Below are 22,061 nucleotides of genomic sequence, written 5' to 3' on the forward strand. Positions count from 1 at the left end.
TGTTGAGTTCGGTGAATAACTGCCATTTAAAACATTTTTTGTTGCCCCAATATGTTTATCCCACAAATCGACAAAGTGGCAATCATTACTCTGTTTTCTGTCAGCATAGATTATGCATATACTTGGACTTCATGTAAATGAAATCATATAGCGTGTATACTTTTGAGTCTGGTTTCTTCTACTTATATTATTTTTGAGATTCATCCATGTTGCTGATGTATTAATAGTTCCTTTTTATTGCTAAATAGTATTCCGTTGTACTTGTGCATCATAGTCTACTTATCCATTCTTCTGTTGATAGACATTTGGATTTCCAGTTTTGGGGTATTATCAACAAGGCTGCTGTGAACATTCCTGTGGTACATTTACATGTGTTTTCAATTCTCCTGAAATTAATTCCTGGGGAGTAGGTTTGTCGGGTCTTGTGGTTAGGTGTGTTTAACTTTATAAGAAACTGTCAAACACTTCTCTAAAGTGGCTTACCATTTTACACTCTCAAAAGCAATGTATGGGAATTCTAATTGTTCCATATCGTCACCTACATTGGTTACTATCAGTCTTTTTGATAAAAGCAAACGCCTGTGGATGCGAAATTGCATGTCATTGTGATCTTAATTTATATTTCTTTGATGAGTAATGATGTTGAGCACATGTTCATGGGTTTACCATGTTTAAATGTTTGCCCAAGTTTTATTTGGTGGTTTGTCTTTTATAGTATGAGTTTTGAGAGTTCTTTATATATTCTAAGTGTGTCCTTTGTCAGATACATGTATTGAAAGCATTTCTCCTGAAATAGTTTTTCCTGTGGTGTGCCTGCTCATTTCCTTAATGGTGTCTTTAGAAGAGCAAAATTCTTTTTATTTTACTGAAGTCCAGTATATCAACTTTTTTCTTTTATGGTTGGTGCTTTTTGTGTCTGAAATAGGAAATCTTTGCCTGGCCCAAGAAAGTAAAGATTTCCTCTGGTTTTCTTTTAGAAATTTTATGTTTCTGTCTTTTACTTGAATATTTTTATTTTTTTGTATTGGGTGAGGATAATTTTTTTTCCATACAGAAATCCAGTTATTCCAACAACATTTCATAAAAGATTTCTTCTTCCATTGAATTGACTTGGCATTTCGTCAAAAATTAAATAACCTTCTATGTGTCTGTTTTTGGATTCTTATTCTAATACCATATTGTATTGATTACTGTAGCTTTATAGTAATTCTTAAAATCAGCTAGCTCTTCTTAAGTATTTTTGGCTGTTTTAGATGATTTGCAGTTCCACATAAAATTTAGAATCAATATGCTTATTTCTTCAAAAAACCTTTAGACTGGGATTGCTGAGACTCCATAGAACAATTTTGGGCAAATTGATCTTAACGGTATTGACTTTTCCACCCCAGGAACACATTTTATCTTACCAATGATTTAGGCTTTTTAAAATTTCTCTCAGCAGTATTTTATAGTATTCATGCATTCTTTGTTAAAATTATTTTTAGATATTTGAGGTCTTGTAATAGTGATGCAAATTATACCAAAACCAAACCAAACCCACTGCCGTCGAGTTGATTCTGACTCATAGCGACCTTATAGGACAGAGTAGAACTGCCCCATAGAGTTTCCAAGGAGCGCCTCGTGGATTTGAACTGCCGACCTTTTGGTTAGCAGCTGTAGCACTTAACCACAATGCCACCAGGGTTTCCATGCAAATTATATTACTTTAAAATTCATTTTTCAGTGGTCTCTGAATACTATATAGATGCACAATTAACTTTTTAATTTTTATCTTGTATTTGATAACCTTACTAAATTAACTTTTTAGTTTTAGTAAGTTTTGTTTTATTTTACTGTGTTTATTTTTTTTTTTAATATAGATTCTATAGGGTTTTCTATGTATACAACCATGTGATAGCAATAGTTTTTCCCCCCGATCTTTATCCTTTCTTTAAAAAAAAAAAAGTTACCTTATTAACTGGCTAGGAATTTCACTACCGTTGAAAAGAATAGAGAAGAGCCAACATCCTTGCTGTGTTCCTGACTTTTTTTATGACTCAGGCCCTGGTCTGTGTTGGTGAATATTTCATGTGCTCTCATATGTTCTTGAAATGCTGGTGGCGTGATGTTTAACTGCTACAGGTGCTAACCAAAAGGTCGGCAGTTTGAATCCACCAGGCACTCCTTGGAAGCTCTATGGGGCAGTTCTACTCTGTCCTATAGGATCACTATGAGTCAGAATCAACTCGACGGCAATGGGTTTGGTTTTTTTGGTATGTTTTGCCATTGTGATGATAAAAAAGAGTGCTCTATTAATGCCAACTAGATCAATTTGTTGAAAATATTATTCAAACCTTCTGTATCTTTGGTGATTTTTTTTGTTTAGTTTTTACAATTACTGAGAAAGTAGTATGAAAAATAATAATGACAATTTTTTTTCCTTCTTCTACGCCTTTGATTCATGTATTTGAAATTAATTCTTTTATTAGGTTCGCACATATTTAGGATTGTTATGTCTTTCTGACGGTTTCATATTTTTATCATTGTGAAATGATGCTCTGTTAATAATTCTTTGTCTTGGAGTTTACTTTGATCATAAATAGAGCCACATCAACTTTAGCATGCTTAGTGTTTGAATGGCATACCCTTTTCCACTGCAGTATTTTTGTTTTGCACATTTTTTGCATAAAATTATATTTTTATATAATTTGTCTTTTTTTATTGTGATTTAAGTGAAAGTCTACAGAGCAAATTAGTTTCTCATTAAAGTTAACACACAAATAGTTTTGCGATATTGGTTGCCAACCTGTGATGTGGCAACACTCTCCCCTCTACACTACAGGTCCCCTGTTTCCATTCGTCCAGTTTTCCTGTCCCTTCCTGCCTTCTTGTCTTTGTTTTTGGGCTGATATGCCCACTAGTCTTGTGTACATGGTTGAATTATGAAGCATGTCCCTCACGTATATTATCGTTGGCCCTGTAGGCCTGTCCAGTGCTCTGCCAGGAATCACAATAGAGGGTCCTGAACAGAGTGGGAGAGAAATGTAGAACAAAATTCACATTCACAGAAAAAAAAAAGGCGGGGGGTGGGGGTGTGTAGCTAGGCTTGCTGGTCTGACAGAGACTGGAGAACCCCAAGAGTATGACCACCGGACACCCTTTTAACTCAGTACTGAAGTCACTCCCTGAGTTTCACCCTTCAGCCAAAGATTAGACATGAAATTAATTTTACTGAACTTTTATAAAGAAGCGATGTGTCAGGATAACTTTTCTAGCTTCACTGCTCTAGCACTTCTTCTTTTGTTGCTTTTGTACCATGATTTAAAAAATGGCCTCTCCACTTTATGACTTTCTCCCCTCCATTTTATCTGCATTTTCAATTTCCTTTGTTCCTGAGTTTATCCTGCAAAATTTGCATTCTACTTCCAGCATTTTCTCTTAATGCAGAGCTTTGTACTAGAAGAAAGTTTCTGTTAATACTGAGAGTTGATATAGCCCAGCCCTCAAAACTTACTATAGATCCTTTCTTCTCTTCCATGTATCAGCTTCAGCTCACAAATTGGCCCTTACACTTTGCAGGAATGCTTGTTCTTGATTTAGGGGTTTTTGATTTTAGGGGAATTCCCCTGTCGTTTCTCTGTGTTTCATCCTATACTGATGTGGTACCACATGGTTTTTGTAGCTGTCAGTGGTTTGTCCCCACCTGGTTGCGTTTTGGGGTTTTAGGGATATTGGACGCCTAGTGTTTTTGTAGATGTTTTACCATGAGCTTTGTTTTTGATATCTTAGTTGTTCTTTCTGGTTTTGTATGGGGATTCAGGGAAATTCCAAAGCACTTCTGCTGCTTGGCCATCTTTTTGAAACTCTATGGCTACTCTTCATTCCATTATAGAGCAGTCTGTTTGTATTGTCTGATCTTTGTACCATATGGAGTGCAATGTTGGTCTTTTTCCAGAAAGGGCTACATCAGGTCACTTCCACAGAGAAACTTCTGTAGAATTCAGGAATTCAGATCAAAGGGCTCTTGGTTTTTTAATCACCTCTGGAGTTGTCGCTTACTGTGATTTCTGCATTTTCTTAGTGTTATACCTGCATTTCTTTTCATTACAGGCTCTTGATGTGCTAGGGCCATTTTGAAAGAGGCTCACGGAACAGCCTGTATAGTGAGGAAAGTCGCAGATAAGACTTCTGTCCCCTTCAGCAATTCTGTATTGCTGTATGGCAGCGGAAGGACCCTCCTGGCTTTGCATTTAGATAAAGCAGAGAATTCAGAAGGGATAGGACAAAACTCTACCACCCACCACCCAAATGGGTGTCTTTTGTGCCATATAAGTTTGGACAAGCTGGAGGCTGCCTATGCTGGACAGTATTCCATAACTAAAAATGGCTTTGGTATGCAAGGTGCCTTGATAATGTCTAGAAATTATTGCCATTTTATTTGTTTAGTTTTTTGAAAAGATTTTATTCTTTATTCTGTGGAGTTGGGTGGCTGGAGAGCAGTTGAGACAGCACTCATAATCCTCAGATAATTCTTCTACACCACAGCCACTCAAAAAGAGATACCTATGAGCATGAGGTTCTCTTCATTGAGACTCATGTTATTAATCAGTTTCACATACTGATGTTAAGTCAATTATTGGATAGTAATTTATCTTAGAAATTCATAAAGTTTTGCACAGACAGCATGTTTGCTTCCTGTAAAGTTAATACTTATATTTCTATGTTACTTTATAATTCAAGGTACTTTTCACTTAATCTTCATGACAGTCTTGAAAATCAGGCATTTTATCTACTTTACACGTGAAGAACCTGAAACTCAGAGGTTACCTGCTCAAGGCAGAGTCCAGAGGAAATTGTTGAATAATGAGAATAATTATTATCAATATTGGAAGCCTCTATGCTTGCCCATAACTCAAAAATAGCTATGGGAAACAGTCATATGAGTCCCTATTAATAAATCAGCCACAATTGAATTAGTTATAATTTAGAGAGAATTTTTGGGAAATAAGTATCTTTAATACCCAATGTAGTAGTCTTCAATATCCAGTGTAAATATATGTAATCAAAAATAGTATGAAATATAAATTTATCTTACACTCAAAAACTTAACAGATTGTTTACAGTGATCTGTGTTTTACAGATGAAAGCTAAGGCACAATGATGTTAAATGGTTTGCCTCTATAGCTAGTCACAGAGACAGGATCCAGTTTCTTCCTGTATCTTCTCATTCTAAATCCTGTGTTCTTTCCTTCATACCATGCTGCTTCATGACTGAACTTTCAAAATGTTGTTGCATGACTGAGCGGGTGAACCAGCTATATAATTTAGTTATGTCTACGCCAAACAGACTGGCTTGGTCTGTAATAATCAACTTTATGAAGCATAAAACAAGAAAAATGATGAAAAAGAATAAATGAATCGTCAAAGGATTTGAGACCTGATTTCAGCCCAGTGAGTCATAAATACCCTTTAGGCATATAAGGAGAATGGCCAGTTTTCCCAGGAGGGAAGTTACATGTGTACTTTAACAGTTTTACTAAAATATGACCCAGATATGTCCTAGGCGGTTTATGCTTTCTGACATCTACTCTCCTGGCAGTCCTCACACCATCAGCGCATTCTGCAGACACATTCTAGTGTCATCACCATAGCTCATGGTGGACAAATTCTCACATACCATGTCCACTTCCCAGGCTGGTTCTTTTTTTGGATTAATTGGCTGTATTGCATCATTTTTCTTAGTAGGATAGCTAGGCAGGAATATCTTTTTCCTGAGATTCACACATTTGATCAAATCAGTGTTGTCATTTTTTCTCCAGAACCTCCCAGCCAATGTCCCTGGGAATCTTGCTGCTCAGAGACCCCATAGCCAAGTTTAGAAACAGAGCACACTGGTCACACATTGGTTACCACAGTCAGGGGTGGCTGTGAATTTTCTTTTTTGTGTGTGATGCTGAGTCCCCTTTATATTCTGAGCAAATTCACCTTACAGACTTCATGATGTTCAGTTCTATGAGATTTTTTTTTTATATTAGGGATTTGAAACCAGCTATATGACCAACTGAATGCAGACACACGTGTGTATATGTATGTGTATACATATTTTTAATCAAACATCACAACAGGGACAATCAAGGTGGCTTAGAAATTTTTACTTCAGGGTCGATCAGACTCTAGCTTTATGCAGCAGTACTGTTGACCCTAGACCAAACCAGTTGGGGGGGCAAGGATTATTTGAATGACATGCCTTTTTGCCACTCTCTGACCGGCTGCCCAGGTTCTCTCACTATGGTGTCATCATCCTTATTGGCCTGTGTCCTTTTCAGGGCATTGTCCATGGAGCCAGAAGACTTGTTAAGTCATAAGGTACCATTTACTAGTTGTGTGTTCTTTGTCAAGCACCTTTTTGAACTTCTTCTGAGTTGTATGTGGCTGTACTATAAGGAGTCTCTGTCTCCCCAGTGTCACCTTCTCGCATCAAGCTGGCACTGATCATTCTAGCACCCCTATGCTGGCTGCCATACTGGTGTCCACTCAATGATATGACCGTGATCTCTAATGGGGGATTTTGTCCACATCTCCTGAGACTCTTGCTTTTTATTTCCCCCAGCAATGTAGGAAGCCAAATTGCATATAAGCAATATAATATAATGTGAATATGGAATACATATCAACTTTTATGCAAATGACTGTTATTTGTTTTGAGTTTAGAAAGGAAGAATAGGACCACCACTTCCAATATTTCCCAATTGACTATAGGTTTATTTCTGAAATATGTCATGAAATTTATGGTTAGTTTTGAAAATGGAATTGGACCAGGGGTAGTTATTAGCCCCTTGGTGGTGCAAACAGTTAAGTTACTTGGCTGCTAACCGAAAGGTTGTAGGTTTAAGTCTACCCAGAGGTACCTTGGAAGAAAGACCTGGTGATCTATACCGGAAAACTCAGCTATTGAAACACAGTTCTGCTGGCACACATGGGGTCACCATGAGTCAAAATTAACTGATTTTTTTCTGGTTTAGTGATAAGTAAATGGAGGATTTGTGTCATCTACTATCCGTATCTAAAACTCTTACATTAAACCGTAAGAGAACTACTGTTGGTGCCTAAAGAGCTTGAGTCCCGTTGGTAATAATACCTATGCATGAATGAAATCAGCATCTGGATAGAGAATATCCCATATTGGAAAGTAATCATAGCTTTTATGCTCTTGTGTGTGTGTGTGTGTGCTTTGACAGCTTTTTGGAGACTACAGCCTATTTCTTCATGAAACCAAAGCTTGGCGAGAAGGAGGTGTCCCCAAATGTTTTCTTCAGTATCTGGCATGAATTCAGCTCTGATTTTAAAGACTTTTGGAAGAAAGAGAACAAACTTATTCTACAAGAGAGGTAGGTATTTTTATCTGCACAATGGCATTTTAAAACTTGTGTTTTATTAGGTGTGATACCACTAGGGTAGCCAACTTTTATAGCCTCAATGAAAAATTAGATGGCCCTCACCTGAGGTAGCAAGCCTAAAAGGGTACTGAGATTTGGCAAAATAAGCAGTTTGAGTAGGAAGAGTTGGCATAGAGGCTGGGACGCTACAGAAAATAGCTGGGGTGTGGCTTGCCAGGACCACTGTCTGGTAAAACAACTTCTGTGGTGAGGAAACCACATAAAGCAGACCATGTAAGAAGGTTTGGAAAACCCTACTGGGGTGATAAACCCACTCACCTCAAAAAACCTATAGCAAAGACCGTAAAGGTATGATGAACTTTTTTCCTTTTGCTTATCATGTGATATTATCAGAAGTTTACCGTTCATATCATTAAAATTTTACCATTCATTTTACCCCGAATACCATCAAAAAACACAGAAGATCAATTTTTTTTAAAAGATCTTTCAAGATTCTTGTAGAATTACATCACATTTCCCAAAGTAAATCTTTTCAGGAATGAAGGAACATTTTCCCCTGTAAGTATGTGAAATAGTCTCTTTCACAGCAATTATGAAATCCCATAGAGACTTATTAAATATTAAGTCACAAAGAAAGCTAGCCCTCCCAGGGCAGCGTCTTCAAATAGCTGGGTCTAGTGGGAGGGTAAAAGGGAAATATAATCTATACTACAAACCAAAGCCTAACATCCAGCCAGTTAGTGTGCTCTCTAACATCCCTGCCCTAACTAACAATAACCCTAATTTAGATCTTCCAAAAACCTACATCCTGAGGGACTTTGCTCTTACTACCACAAAATTCCATAGTTTTCTGCTTATTTTTTTCATTTTTTATCTTGTTTACATATGAAACCATGATTGTCCACCTAGTTTTCATTTTGAAATAGATATTGATACTCCTTAAACCAAAAAACCAAACCTGTTGCCATCAAGTCAATTCCAGCGCATAGCGATCCTATAGGACAGAGTAGAACTGCCCCATAGAGTTTCCAAGGAGCAGCTGGTGAATTTGAACTGCCAACCTTTTGGTTAGCATCCATAGCTCTTAACCACTACGCCACCAGGTTTTCCACTGACACTCCGTAAGTGAAATTAATTGCTAACATTGAGCAATTAGACTATGCCAGACATGTGCTAACTCATGTCATTAATTGCCTAGATTTCATAGCTCTATCAGAGAAGAGGAGCCCTGGTGACACAGTGGTTAAGAGATTGGCTGCTAACCAAAAGGTTGGCAGTTCAAATCCACCAGCTGGAAACCCTATGGGGCAGTTCTTCTCTGTCCTATAGAGTTGCTATGAGTTGGAATCGACTTGATGGCAGTGTGTTTGGTTTTGGATCAGAGAAGAAACCTGTGACTCAGTGGATAGTAGATGAAAAAAGGAAACCACTTTGAACAGAAGGAAAACACTTTAAACATCCGTTCCAAAATCAATGAGCTTCTTCTACCTCCAAATGCATCAGTAGAGGTTTATATAAAAGATTAGATTTTAGTCAAAAGTCCAGGCAGGTGAGGTAAGAGAGACAGTTGCTTAAAAATATGTATATTTGACTCATTGTACATTTCCTCCAGACTTAGTCACATATCATGTGATTTTCACCCAGCAAGTCTTGCTCAGTTTGGAAAATTGTGAAGGGGGAAAATATTTCATCTTAGCACATCACATGTCATTTCCCTTTATGGGTGCCGACTGGTCCCCCACATGCCTCCTCTTAGCTCCAATCAAAACTTGTTCCCCTGGAAAAGAGCCTGAAACTCATTTACCCTATGGTACAAAACTGAAGTTGAGTGTTTCACCTTGCAAGATTATTTGCGTAATATATGGGATCCAAACCCTAATGAAAGCAGGAATAATGAGATTTAGGTATCATCGGGACAGGACTGATGAAGCTGTGGCTTGGGAGTAGCTGTTCTGATGGCCCATCAGGTGAGTGGACAGCAGCAGCAGGCTGGCCGTGTCCTGTGGTTGTATAGCCTGAGTAGGTGCTGGGACAAGAACAGGTGGACACACTCTCTGTGGCTCTCCTTTGTACTGTGCACCCCTACATAAGCTGCCTAAACGCCTGTCTTGGAGAAAATGTTGAGATGACTAGTTCAGATGCGAAGTTCCCTAGTCATACTCATAGTCCCCATCCAGTGGGTATTCCATGATGTAGGACTGTGTTCCTCAATTCCATTATCAATAAAGATCCCCTTTTTCGTGATGTTTTATGCATTTGACATGCCTAGAATTAGCTTTTCTTCACTCTCTGTCTTACAAAATCAGCCAGATTCTTTCTTTTTCACTTCATCCTGTGCTTGTCACATTCTAGAAATAGCAATGGGCTCTTTGATTCACACTTGGTGACTTTGCTTTCATTTTGGCAGTGTCTTGAATTGACAGATCACAGGTGCTCTTCTCAGCAGCCTTCTCCGTTTTCTAAATCATTTGCTTTAATAAAGGCCTAAGGGGGAATACATGACAGTTCAGAGAGGACTGCTTTGCTCTTTGACTTCCAAAATATATTAGAACTCAAGACTCTTGGTCTGAATTGTGTGTATGGCAACTCTGTCACTGCCCTTAGTGCAGGACCATCTACGTAATATGTGGGCCCCGTGCAAAGTGGAACCAGGGGGCTCCTTGTTCAAAAATTACTAAGAATTTCAAGACAGCAACAGCAAAGCATTAAGCAAGTGCTGGGCCCTTCTGAGAGCAGAGCAGTGTGTGATCGCACAGATGCACAGCCGTGAAGCTGCCCTGCCTTGGAGTAAGCTGTCTATTCTACTTTCAGTGGAAGGGTATTTCAGGAACGCTCTGAGCCCCCAGGCCATCCATAGTGAGATGAATTAAGGGTATTGTACTAACTTCTTCGGGCTGCCATAACAAAGTACCACAAACTGGGTGGCTTAAAACAACGGAAATTCATTCCCTTACAGTTCTGGAGGCTAGAAGTCCAAAATTAAGGTGTTGGCGAGACTCTACTTCCTCTGAAGCTTCTAGGCTTCCTTCCCTCTTCCAGCTTCTGGTAACCCCAGGCATTCCTTGGCTTGTGGAAGCGTAATTCCAATCTCTGCCCTCCACCTTCGCGTGGCCTTCTCTCTTCTGTGTCTGGTTCTGTCTCTCTTCTCTTCCTTGTATATGGTCACCACTCAGATTCAGGGCCCACCATACTCCAGTATGACCTCGTCTTAAATTGATTACATCTGCAAAGACCCTATTTCCAAATAAGATCCCATCTGTTCGTAGGTACCAGGGATTAGGACTTCCACTTATCTTGGAGCACAATTCAACCCACAACAGATATTAAACCTCTGATACAATCTACATCAATTTGAGTAGAACCTTAAGTAGAATTACAAATTCTTCAAATGAGATGTTATTCCTTGAAATGGCTAGTCCCTCCTCTGTACTCCTGTAGTATTTATTATCTGTGTATTTTGTTTAAAAATTCATCCTATACTGCCTGTCGGTTTTTATACTATAACTTTTTGAATGTTTGTATGTTTTTTATTTTCCAATGAGACTTAGTGTTCTCATTTCCGGTATAGCTCTCAATTGTTACTAAACTGCAGTACTTTTACCCTCTTAGTCTCTCAAATATTTGCAGATTTGAGTTGTGAACATCATTGTGTTTGAAATATGCAAGGAAATAAGAACCCAGTCTAGTAATAAACACGTTTTCTTACATAATTTAACTTTTCATTGTAGGAAATAAAAGCCCAACTCCAACACCTTAAGAAAAAGAAAGACTTCATTTGTTTAGGTAGTCAACCACTGAAAGCCAGGGATGGAATTTCCCTGAGGTATACCTGAGTTCTGAAATTCCAGCTGCAGTTGGTGGGAATTAGGCAGGTGTGTCTGTATCTCTATCTCCCTCTGTCTGTCTTTGTAAATGTTCTCTCAGTCTCTCTCTCCTCCTTCTCCTTCCTTCTCTTCACTCTCCTTCCCCTTCCTCCTGTGTAGATTAGCTTCATTTCCAAGCCAGGTTGTTCCTTCAGGGTAGATGCATGGCCACCAGCCACAGCCATGGCTTACATTCTCACAATCTAGGAGGAGAGATTACTCCACTGCACTTAGAAAAATCTCAGGGAAGAACTCTGAATGAGTCATGTCCATCTTTGGATCAGCCACAGTGGCCAGAGGCATGGGGTACCATGGTTAACTCAGAAGTTCACAAAGCCAACCCTTCATCCCGAGAGGAGGGTTACTGTGATTGACAGTCCCCTTCATAGCAATCTCATTGGAGTGAGGATAGAGCAGTTTCCCAAAAGAAAGAAATGTAACCTACTACCCAAATTGATTAAACCTTTAAAAACAACCCCTGTAATTAGCAGAATGTGTTAGCATGGTAGAAATATCCTGAAAGATGATATTAATGGTATGGTGCAAATTTTCTTTTCTGATGAAGTTTCTTTTGCTCTAATTTAGTATTTTATAGATTGAGTAATGTCTCTAAGGCTTTAAATCCTATATAAATTTTCCTTATCACATTATTTCTAATTGGTGTCTGACGATAGAAATGCTACTAACTGTATTTTCTGGCTTTATCCTAGTGTGCCATACCATTTAGTAGATGTATTTCTTGACCTTTCTATACTTCATGCTGAATAAATCTGCTGTCTTTCTTATCACTGTGATTTGGGAAACATGAGGGTTTTTAAGTTAGCTCTGCCACTTACTATTTCAATAATCATAGAAAGTTGTTTCTTATCAAGAGCCGTAGTTTTAGTCTAATACCTGTAGTGCAGTGTTAGGGTGTAGATTAAACGAGGTAATACATATAAAGTGTATAGCACAGTGTCTACATGCTAGTTGTTCAATGCCTGTTTCTTCATCATCATAATATCCTTTTTGTGACTGCCTATAAGGTGATGAACATTTTGATAAAACAAGTTAAGCACCATCAGAATGTAGATTATTGTGACTTAGTTACTTGTTAGGTAAAATTTCTTAGTTCTGAGTCTCAGGATGGACTTTTGTCTGAAAATGTGAATATAATCTATACCTCTATATTTATAATATCCTATAAAGTTGCTATGAGTCGGAATCAACTTGATGGCAATGGGTTTGGGTTTGTTTGCTTTATGTGAAGGAACTCCTATTCAGATGCTTTAAACAACTGACCCATTGTTTTTGACTCGAGAGTCCGGGGAAGAAGTGTTTTTTCATATGCTAGGGACTAGGCATGTATAAATTGTTAACAAGACTCAATCTTTTTCATAAAAAATGTAGAGTTAGTTAAGGGCTCCTTGGGTGACAAACAGTTAAACGCTTTCCTAACCAAAAGGGTAGTGGTTTGAACCCACCCAGAGGTGCCCTGGAAGACAGGCCTACCGATCTGCTTCTGAAAGGTCACAGCCTTGAAAACCCTATGGAACAGTTCTGCTCTGCACACGTGGAGCCACCGTGAGTCAGAATCGACTTGACAACAACTAACAACAACAGACTTGGTTAATGCTATCACTGAGCAACACACAACATATGTAAGATACGTGAGTTTTTTAATTTTTAGCTTGACTCTATCGAAAAGATGGGGGGCAAGGGAGATAACCTGTCATTTATTCTGCCAAGCATACCCCTAAAAGTCACACAGAACATGGTATGTGAAGAGATAGGTGAGCCTCATCTCCTGTTTTCCAGAAGGTCATTAGCATTAGTATACCCTGGCCACTAATGAAGTGCTATGGGGATAGGCCAAGCAGAGCTGTTAATCAGAAGAAAGAGGTGCAGAGTGATTGAGCATGCATGTGCTTTTTGTCCCTGATTGAGGGACTGTGGTGGTGGGTCCTGGGGAAGAGATCCGGTGCCCAGAATGGCTTCACGTCTCACTTCTGCTCTATTTCATGTTGAACTCAGTTTCAGTGCCCAGCCATAGAACTGTGAAGTTCTTTGTGATTATTCACTCATTTCATATTGAGTTTTTACTAAGCACTGGAGACGCTCAAGTCCATACAGTGAAGGTCCTGCCTTCCTTGAGCCAACAATCTAGCACTGGTGTGGGGCAAAGTGCGGTGGGAGAGGACAGGAGGGAGGGAGTAACGCTGCCCAGTGGACTATGACTTGGAACTTGGAGGGCATGTAGGACTTTCACAGGCAGTACAGGGAGGTAAAAGCCATTCTAGGCAAGAATATCTGGCTCTGGCAACTGGGCCCCAAAGCTCTTAGTACGTAGTGTGGCCTATCACGATTTCATTTTTAGTAGGCCACAACATTTTAATTTAATAAATTAGTTGTGACATCTGTAATGGTTATGTTTAAAGTGTTGTCTAATTTGATTTGCCAGTTTATTTTACTTTGAGACAGGTAGTCTTTGATGAATCAGGAGAAAGGATAGCTGCTCTTCTAATTGCACAAGCATGCGGCAATCAAGTCTGGATTCAGCCCAGCTGAAATCTGTCATTAGAGGAAAAGGATTTGAAGTTTTGGCTTTGGAAGGTTGCACATTAAATTGGAGAGTGCCTCTGCCATGTTAACATTCTTATTTCTGTAATTCATATTCAGTCATCTGCAGGTTCAGATTTTTTTCTCTAGCTGCCATCGAGTCGGCTCCAACTCATGGCAACCTCATGTGTGTCAGAGTAGAACTGTGCTCCATAGGGTTTTCAATAGCTGATTTTTCGGAAGCCAATCGTCAGGCCTTTCTTCCAAAAATACTTTTGGAAGGACTCAAGCCTCCAACCTTCAGGTTAGCAGTCAAGTCCATTAACCATTTGTACCACCCAGGAACTTCATGTTCAGATTTAAGTATGATGTTATCGGTGTAAGTTTAGCAAGGAAGCAGCCACTTTTTAAAAATCGAAAATACATCTCAAGAACAGAAATAAGAGGAAAGAAGATTTATTATTATGTACTAATGTATTTGTTGGATATCTAAGTAAGTTTTCCCTCTTGGGCTTCTATTTTACATTATTCCATTGTAGTAATAAATGAATTTGGCCAATCATTTGCCCCTTTCATTCAGGCATCAATTTCTAGAAAAAGGACCCATAAGGAAATCCTCTTCTCAGTGCAGATTTTCTATGGCTGAAGCTTTGGCAGGAAGATTGACAACCTAGTCAGAATAGTGGCTAATGGTGGCTGAGAATTTGGAGGAAATCTGATCTACATTCATTAAAAGGAGTGGTTAGTATACATTCCTGTGTGGTGCAAATGATGGGTACACTTGGCTGCCAGGCAAAAGGTTGATGCCTTGAGTCCTCCCAGAGATGCTTTGGAAGAAAGGCCTGGTGATCTACATCTGAAAAATCAGCCACTGAGAACCCTGTGGAACACAGTTCTACGCTGACACGCGTGGGGTTGCCATGAGTCAGAGTAGATTTGATGGCAGCTGGTTTTAAGACATACTAGGTTATTAATTTATTTATTCATTCATTTGTCAATTATTTATGTAGCCCTGATGGCACAATGGTTAAGAGCTTGGCTGCTAACCAGTTCAGCAGTTCAAACCCATCAGCTGCTTCTTGGAAACCCTATGGGGAAGTTCTCCTCTGTCCTGTAGGGCTACTATGAGTCAGAATCAACTGAATGACAATGGGTTTGGTTATGTGCCAGACAAAGTTCCTGGCCACGTGAGTCTTATCTGCTAGTGTGAGAGGCACACAATGAAAAGTAAATAAAAACATTTTTAAATCACAGGTTGAAATTAGTGCTATGAGGGAAAGAAGCAGCGAACCATTTTGCAGAATAAAAAGTGGAAGAGGCTAATTATGTAAGATGGTTAGAGATGCTTTCTGAGTAGGTGACATTCATATTAACAGATAAAGAATGAAAGGGAGCAGCCATGTGAAGGGATAGAGAGATGAGGAGCAATGTAGTACAAGTGTTCCAGGCAGAGGGGCGGAAAGTTCACGGCAACCTGGCAGGAAAGATTTAATGCACTCCAAGACAGACGAGGGGCCCGAGATGAATTTGATGAAGCAGGCAGGGGCTTGATCATTCAGTCCCTTGTATATAAATGGTAATAAGAATTTGGCTTTTATTGTGCATGCAATAGAAATTTATCAAAGGCTTTTTAAAAAGAGAATAATCTGGTATGATTCATATAATTAAAAGGTCACTGGCTACCAAGTAAAAAGCAAATTGGAGACAGAGGCTGGTGAAAGTGGTAGCGAGAACCAAGGTGGAAGACGTGATGCTCTGGACTGGGCAGAGGCAGTAGCGATGCTGGAAATGGAAATGGATGTATTTGAGGTATATTTCGGAAGAAGACCTACAAGCACTTGCTACTCCCAAGTTTCTGGATAGACCAGTCTTGGGGTCAGTCAGTGTTCCTATTGTAAATGTCAGCTCAGATACTGAGAAGCTAATATACATCAGGATGTTAGAGATCAAGAAGCAAGCATCCATTTTTTTTGCAACGTAAGCAAGTTTTCACCTTCTTTACAATGCTTTGCAAAAAGCTGAGGTTAGAAAAAGATCTAGAAATTCTCTTAAGTTTAGTTCTTCTAGGATGTTGTAAAATTCTGAGGAGAAAATTAAATGGGAAAGGTCTTTGCATTTGCTTCTCTATCTTGCCATATTCCAAGAGATGTTTTTTTAACCTTTGGGAGATCTTCCCCAAAAGCCTCTTGTTCAAAAAACAAAAGAATCTCACAGTTAGAGATACCAGTTAGAGCTCCCCAAGAGAGAATCCAGACCAAGAGCCAAGAAAATAGCTTGTTGAAAAGATATTTTTGCTTTGGTAAGGATTTAAACTCTGTAGCATCTGTTAGTGAGTTCATAGAAGCTTGTAGAATATCTGAGCAATTATTAATTTTCCTTCAGTATTTGTGAAAAAATGTTTTATAATGTCTGAGCAAAGCGTATAGCAAAACAATCTTGGGTCAAAATAAACTTCATGAATATTTAAAGGTATTTAAAATTCCCATTAAAAATAATGTCACCTAGTTTATATAGACCTGAAACAAGTACGTACACAAGGTAAAAGATGTTGTGTTAGTTATGTAGTGCTGCCGCCTTAAAAAACAGAAGTTTATTTTTTCACAGTTCTGAAGCCTAAAGTCCAAATCAGAGTCTCAGCCCTGTCAGTTCCTTCCTTGTCAGTAGCTCTGGGCATTCAGTGGTTTCACAGTGTCCCTTCTTCCACAATAGGTGTGACTCTCTGTCTATTCCGCTGTTCTTATAACTCAAAAGTGATTAGGTTTAGGATCCACCCTATAGTGGTATAAGCTCAACTGATGGATTCATTACACTACATTAGATTGCATTATTGAATGTGATCACAAGGTAATCTGCTAATCAAATAATTTCTTTTATAAGGATCAGCACAAAGCTGGTTCCCATGAGGTGGAGGTTAAAGATGTCCACAATGTCTAACTTCTCCAAGCTGCTGTACTACTCCATAATCTCTAATATCAACTAGTCTCTCTCACCCAGTACTCTCCCTCCTGTCTTTGGGTTCCCTAATTTGCTGCTTTGTGTCACAGAACTCATGAACCATATAAAGGAAATGGACCATGTGGTTGTAGAGGCTGGCAAGTCCCAAATTCATGGGTCAGGCATAGACTTCTCCCTGGCCCTCAGTCTCTGCCCAGAGACACCCAGCTTTCTCATTCCATGGGCCAGGAAGACCACTGCACTGTCTCCTTTGGGTGTCTGCTGCAGGTCTTCCCTTCTTTGGTGGCAGTGGGCTGTCCTCTCTGCTCTGGAATTGGCTCTCTTTTAAGGCAAAACTGACCAATCCCCTCCCACCCAATACGGTGGACCACAATTATCTTATTTGCTCAGCCCCACCCAGTCATCTGGGTGGGAGTCACAAGACCATGGCTAGAAAGGCCACACACAAAGTAATTAATTGTACCACGTCTGCTCTGCCCAAGGTCAGCTGATTTAATCACATGAAACTACTTTATGACAGCAACTAGACTAGTGTTTGGCCGAACCACAGTCTAGCCAATTGTCACCTAAAATTAACCACCACAGATATTATTTTTTTTTATTAACTTTTATTGAGCTTCAAGTGAACGTTTACAAATCAAGTCAGACTATCACATATAAGTTTATATACATTTTACTCCGTACACCCACTTGCTCACCACCTAATGAGTCAGCCCTTCCAGTCTCTCCTTTCGTGACAATTTTGCCAGCTTCCAACTCTCTCTATCCTCCCATCCCCCCTCCAGACAGGAGATGCCAACATAGTCTCAAGTGTCCACCTGATATAATTAGCTCACTCTTCATCAGCATCTCTGTCCTACCCACTGTCCAGTCCCTTTCATGTCTGATGAATTGTCTTTGGGAATGGTTCCTGTCCTGTGCCAACAGAAGGTTTGGGGACCATGACCGCCGGTGGGGACCATGACCGCCGGAAATTAACCACCACAGATATTATTTTAAGGGGTAATTTTAAATTTTTTTAATTTTATTTAGGATGTCTCCACATAATGTAATGATTATCAAATGCATAGGTTTGTGTCGTCTTCTGCTAGAGTCTGGATTTTTAAGAGAGTAAAAAATACAAGAAGCCAAAGGTTCCCCACAGTTCATGCCCACTGTGACATTCCCCATGCTGACCCTGGCCCCTTCATCAGAGGCGTTCACAAGCATTGAATTCCTTCTCCTGTTCTGCTTCAGGATTTCACTCTCAGGCACCACTCCTGCCCCCGTTAGTGAGAGTGAAGGAAGGTATAGAGAAATGGAAAATGTTTCTTCTACGCATAAAAATCTAGAGTCTTCGGGTAAATAATGGATATTCAGAGACTATTCATGAGAAATAAGGGTGGAAGAGCTTATTTCTACATTTCTACTGTTTTTTTTTTTTTTGTTTTTTTTTTTTTATATTGGCCTGTTCAACAGGTTTGAGAGTAATGACAGATGTTAGACCAAGACATGTTGGTAGTTATTTTATTTGACAAAGAGCAATTAGCTCACTTGGTTTTGCCTCCTGAAGTCTAGCTAAAATTTAGAAGCAACCGCAATAAGGCATCAAACTCAATTTTAAAAGGAATCATTTGTAAACCATGTGCGGAGAGTGTACGTGCAGTGGAGGGCTGTGGGTGGAACAAGAAAGGAGATTAATACTGATGCATTTTGAGAATGTATATTTCAATGTAGGACATAAAAAGAAGGTAAGATCTGTGTGGTGTGTCTTGGAGAGAGATGAAATAAAGTGTTTTTTAAAATAAAGTAACTAGAATGGCCAATTAAAAAAAAAAAAAGAAAGAACAGACCCATTACTATCAAGTCAATGCCAACTCACAGTGACCCTATAGGACAGAGTAGAACTGCCCCATAGGGTTTCCAAGGAGTAACTGGTGGATTCGAACTGCCGACCTTTTGGTTAGCAGCCAATCTCTTAATCACTGCACCACTAAGGCTGCAGTAAGCACATGAAAAGATAATTAAAGTCATTGGTCATGAAAACTCAAAAACCAAACCATTGCCATCAAGTCATAGCAACCCTATGGGACAAAGTAGAAGTGCCCCATAGCGCTTCCAAGGCTGTAATCTTTGGGGAAGCTGACTGGCACATCTTTCTTCTGCAAAGAGTCTGTTGACCTTTTGGTTAGCAGCCCAGTGCTTACCACTGTGCCACCGGGGCTCCTTCATTAGCCATCAGGGAAATATAAATCAAAACCACAATGAGATACCACTTCACATCCAGTAGGATGGCTATCACAAAGAGAAAAAAAAAAAAAAAAAGCAGACAATAAGAAATGTTGTCAAGGTTGTGGAGATACTGAATCTCTCATTTATCACTGGTGGGAATATAAAATGGTACGGCCACTTTGAAAAACAGTCTGGCAGTTCCTCTAAAGCTAAACATAGAGTTACCATATGATCCAGTAATTCCGCTGCTATGTAGATACTCAAGAGAAATGAAAACATATATCCATGCAAAAATGTGTACAGAAATGATCATAGCAGCCCAGCATGATTTATAATAACCAAAAGGGGGAAACAACCAAGGTATCCATCAGCAGATGAGTAGATAAATAAAATGTGTTATAGAAATGAAGTACTGATAGACACTATAACATGAATGAGCCTTGAGAACATTATGCTCGGTGAAAGAAGCCAGTCACAAGAGTATGTCATAGAATTCCTTTTATATGAAATGTCCAGAATAGGAAATCTATAGAGACAAAAATTAGATTAGTTGTTGCTAGGGGTTGGGGGTGGAGGAACAAGGATTGAGGAGTAACTGCTAATGAAGTTTCTTTCAGGGGAGATGAAAATATTTAAACTTAGGTTGTAATGATGATTGTACAACCCTAAGAATATTCTTTAAAAAAAAAAAGAATTAATGAGTGAATTAAGTGGTATGGGGATTATCCTCAATCAGGTGGTTTTTTTTAAAGAAGAAAAAGGTAAGTGGAACATTCACATTAGACTTCTAAGCATAAAAGTGGATCACAATTGTCCATAACCAAAACCTTCAGTGAGCGCCATGTGGATTGTTCACAGTTTGGAAATTCTGCATTGGTTCCTTCGTCTTCCTGTCTGACACACTCCTGTGCCCAGGTAGTTCTGTGTATGCTCAAGGAAAGCAAAGCTCCTAACTACTAATATATTAACCCAGTACCCAGTGCCTATTAGCCAAGTCAAAATCTTAGAAATCAATCTTCTGACACAAACAGTAAACCCCAAACCAAAAAATCTCCGTTGGTTTAGATAATTAGTAATTTACAGTAGCTTTGACTCCATAGAAATAAAATGAGCCAGTGTCTTCCCTCTGTGTAAATCCATTTCAGGAAATCTAAGTCATGTTTAAAAAAAAAGAAAATACACACAATAGGTATTACATGTGTGAGTATTGATTTTGAAATTATTCATCTGTTAGGAATAAACTTTTTTTTTCGAATCAAATCACCATGGGAAGAGTCACATTATGCAAATTTTCTTAACTTTTATTCCCTAACAGTTAGAACCTTTATGGAGAAGATATAATTATTAGGAAAAAAAAAAAAAAAGAATGGCTATAATTTTTAAATGGCTAATATAAGTAAAAATAGCATTTCAGTGTTTGCTCTAGGTAAAGTCTCGCATCATTCACTTTTGTTGATTAATCCTCTCCCCTTGGGCAGGAAGCCCTACTCACTGCCTGGTGCTGCCTGTTCCCTGCTTTTCCCCTGGCTTTCTGATTACCAGCACAGGACCTGACACCCCACTGACCTTTTAACAGTCACTGCTCTGGGTTTTTGCTTCTCCTTGTCATATGCATTCAGACTTAGAAACTTGAACCATGAGCAGCTGCTGGGTTGTAAGAACTTCGAGCCCATGGGAAGTAGACACTTTTTTGAGGCTGACAGTAATGGAGACAGGCCATTTATATGGCACGTACCAGCCAGTGGATCTCAGTGAAGATTAACAATGCTGACACTACAGAACTAGCTGTAGAATTATAATGTGCCCTTAGATATTGACATTTCTGGTCAATTCATGTCCAGCTGAACTACAATCATTGTGAGAAATTAATATATAATTTGGGTTCCTTGGTTTTTGTGGAAAGCTATTGTTTACAAATTTGTTCCACCTTAAAGGGATCTTTAGATCATCATCATCATTTATATTATATATATATACGTAACATTTATTATATGCATATTATAATTTCACAGAACACTAAACCAAGTACCATTTCTTCTCCTACTCAGTGGTATTACTCCCCTGGACTTCTAATTTAGAGACAAAGCTCATCTTTGGATTTGATTTTCTTATAAAAATCAAATTCTAATAATCTTGGTGTTTTAGAAGTTATAATTTTGCAATTTTTAAGAGTAATAATATTTCAGGGCCAAAAAAATGAAAATAACGTTACACCTGATATTCTTCCTAAAATGATGTAAGGCTTTTTTTTAGTTCAATATTTCTAACCATAATTATAATGTTATTAATACATGGATATACCAGATGTTTGCACAACATTTTTTAACGTTGTCTCATATGAAGCCTATGAGCATTTTGGGTTTGTTTCCTTTTATTTTTCCTAGATAAGATTTGTAGTAAAACACCTAGAATCCCTGATACCTTGAATGTCTTTTGCAATTTGAAAACTTTCTTAAATCAACTCCGTCTGTTATTTTATCTTGTGGAGTAATGTTAAAAAAACATTCTCTAAATAATCCATCAGCTTTGTCTCCAGCCTATCCCACGTGGCTCTGGCCATATTCCACCTCCAATTGATTAGAAATGCTGCCCCCTTCCTTTAGGAATAACACTTAAGCTGGCACCCGTGTGTCACACTCTGTATCTAGATGAAAGAAAGTGTTCTGGCCAATGTGTCTCCACAGCTCATTGATCTCTCTGGAAAAAAAAAAAAGACTGGTATGTCTCCTCACAGATTCCTTCCTTGAATGATTTAAAACTTGATGCTGTGCTATATAGAGTCTTCTTTGGATAACTGTGCCTTACAGAGTGAGGGACATCCTGAGAGGCCACCATTGCTGCGTTTGCAAAAAGTGCATGCCACCCTCTCCTACAGTCAGCCGCCTCCACCTTTGCATTGTATGGAATTAACTAGTGGTTCCATCCATCAAATTAAAAACCTAAGCCTCAGACAAGAACAAAGGTGCCCTTGGGCTAGCGCACCCTTGGGAAATACACCTACGCTATCCCTTGCAGACACAGGCAAGTTGAAGCTTTCTTTAAAGGATATTCTACAATGAATCTTAAAAATCCCAGCTGTGCTGGTTGAGTCTGCAGGTGTTCTGTTGTGAGCAGAATG

General features: G+C 38.9%; 1 protein-coding gene across 1 annotated transcript in view; it reads left to right on the forward strand.

The window, feature by feature from the left end:
* The window catches only part of FMN2 (formin 2), a 410,148-nt gene that overhangs the window by 363,277 nt on the left and 24,810 nt on the right, over positions 1-22,061 (forward strand). The window contains exon 16 of the mRNA XM_064276718.1: positions 7,218-7,367. Within this exon, the coding sequence (XP_064132788.1) occupies positions 7,218-7,367 (150 nt within the window). The remainder of the gene's footprint in view (positions 1-7,217; positions 7,368-22,061) is intronic.

The sequence above is a fragment of the Loxodonta africana genome, chromosome 25 (genome assembly GCF_030014295.1).
Source record: "Loxodonta africana isolate mLoxAfr1 chromosome 25, mLoxAfr1.hap2, whole genome shotgun sequence".
Lineage (NCBI taxonomy): Eukaryota > Metazoa > Chordata > Mammalia > Proboscidea > Elephantidae > Loxodonta > Loxodonta africana.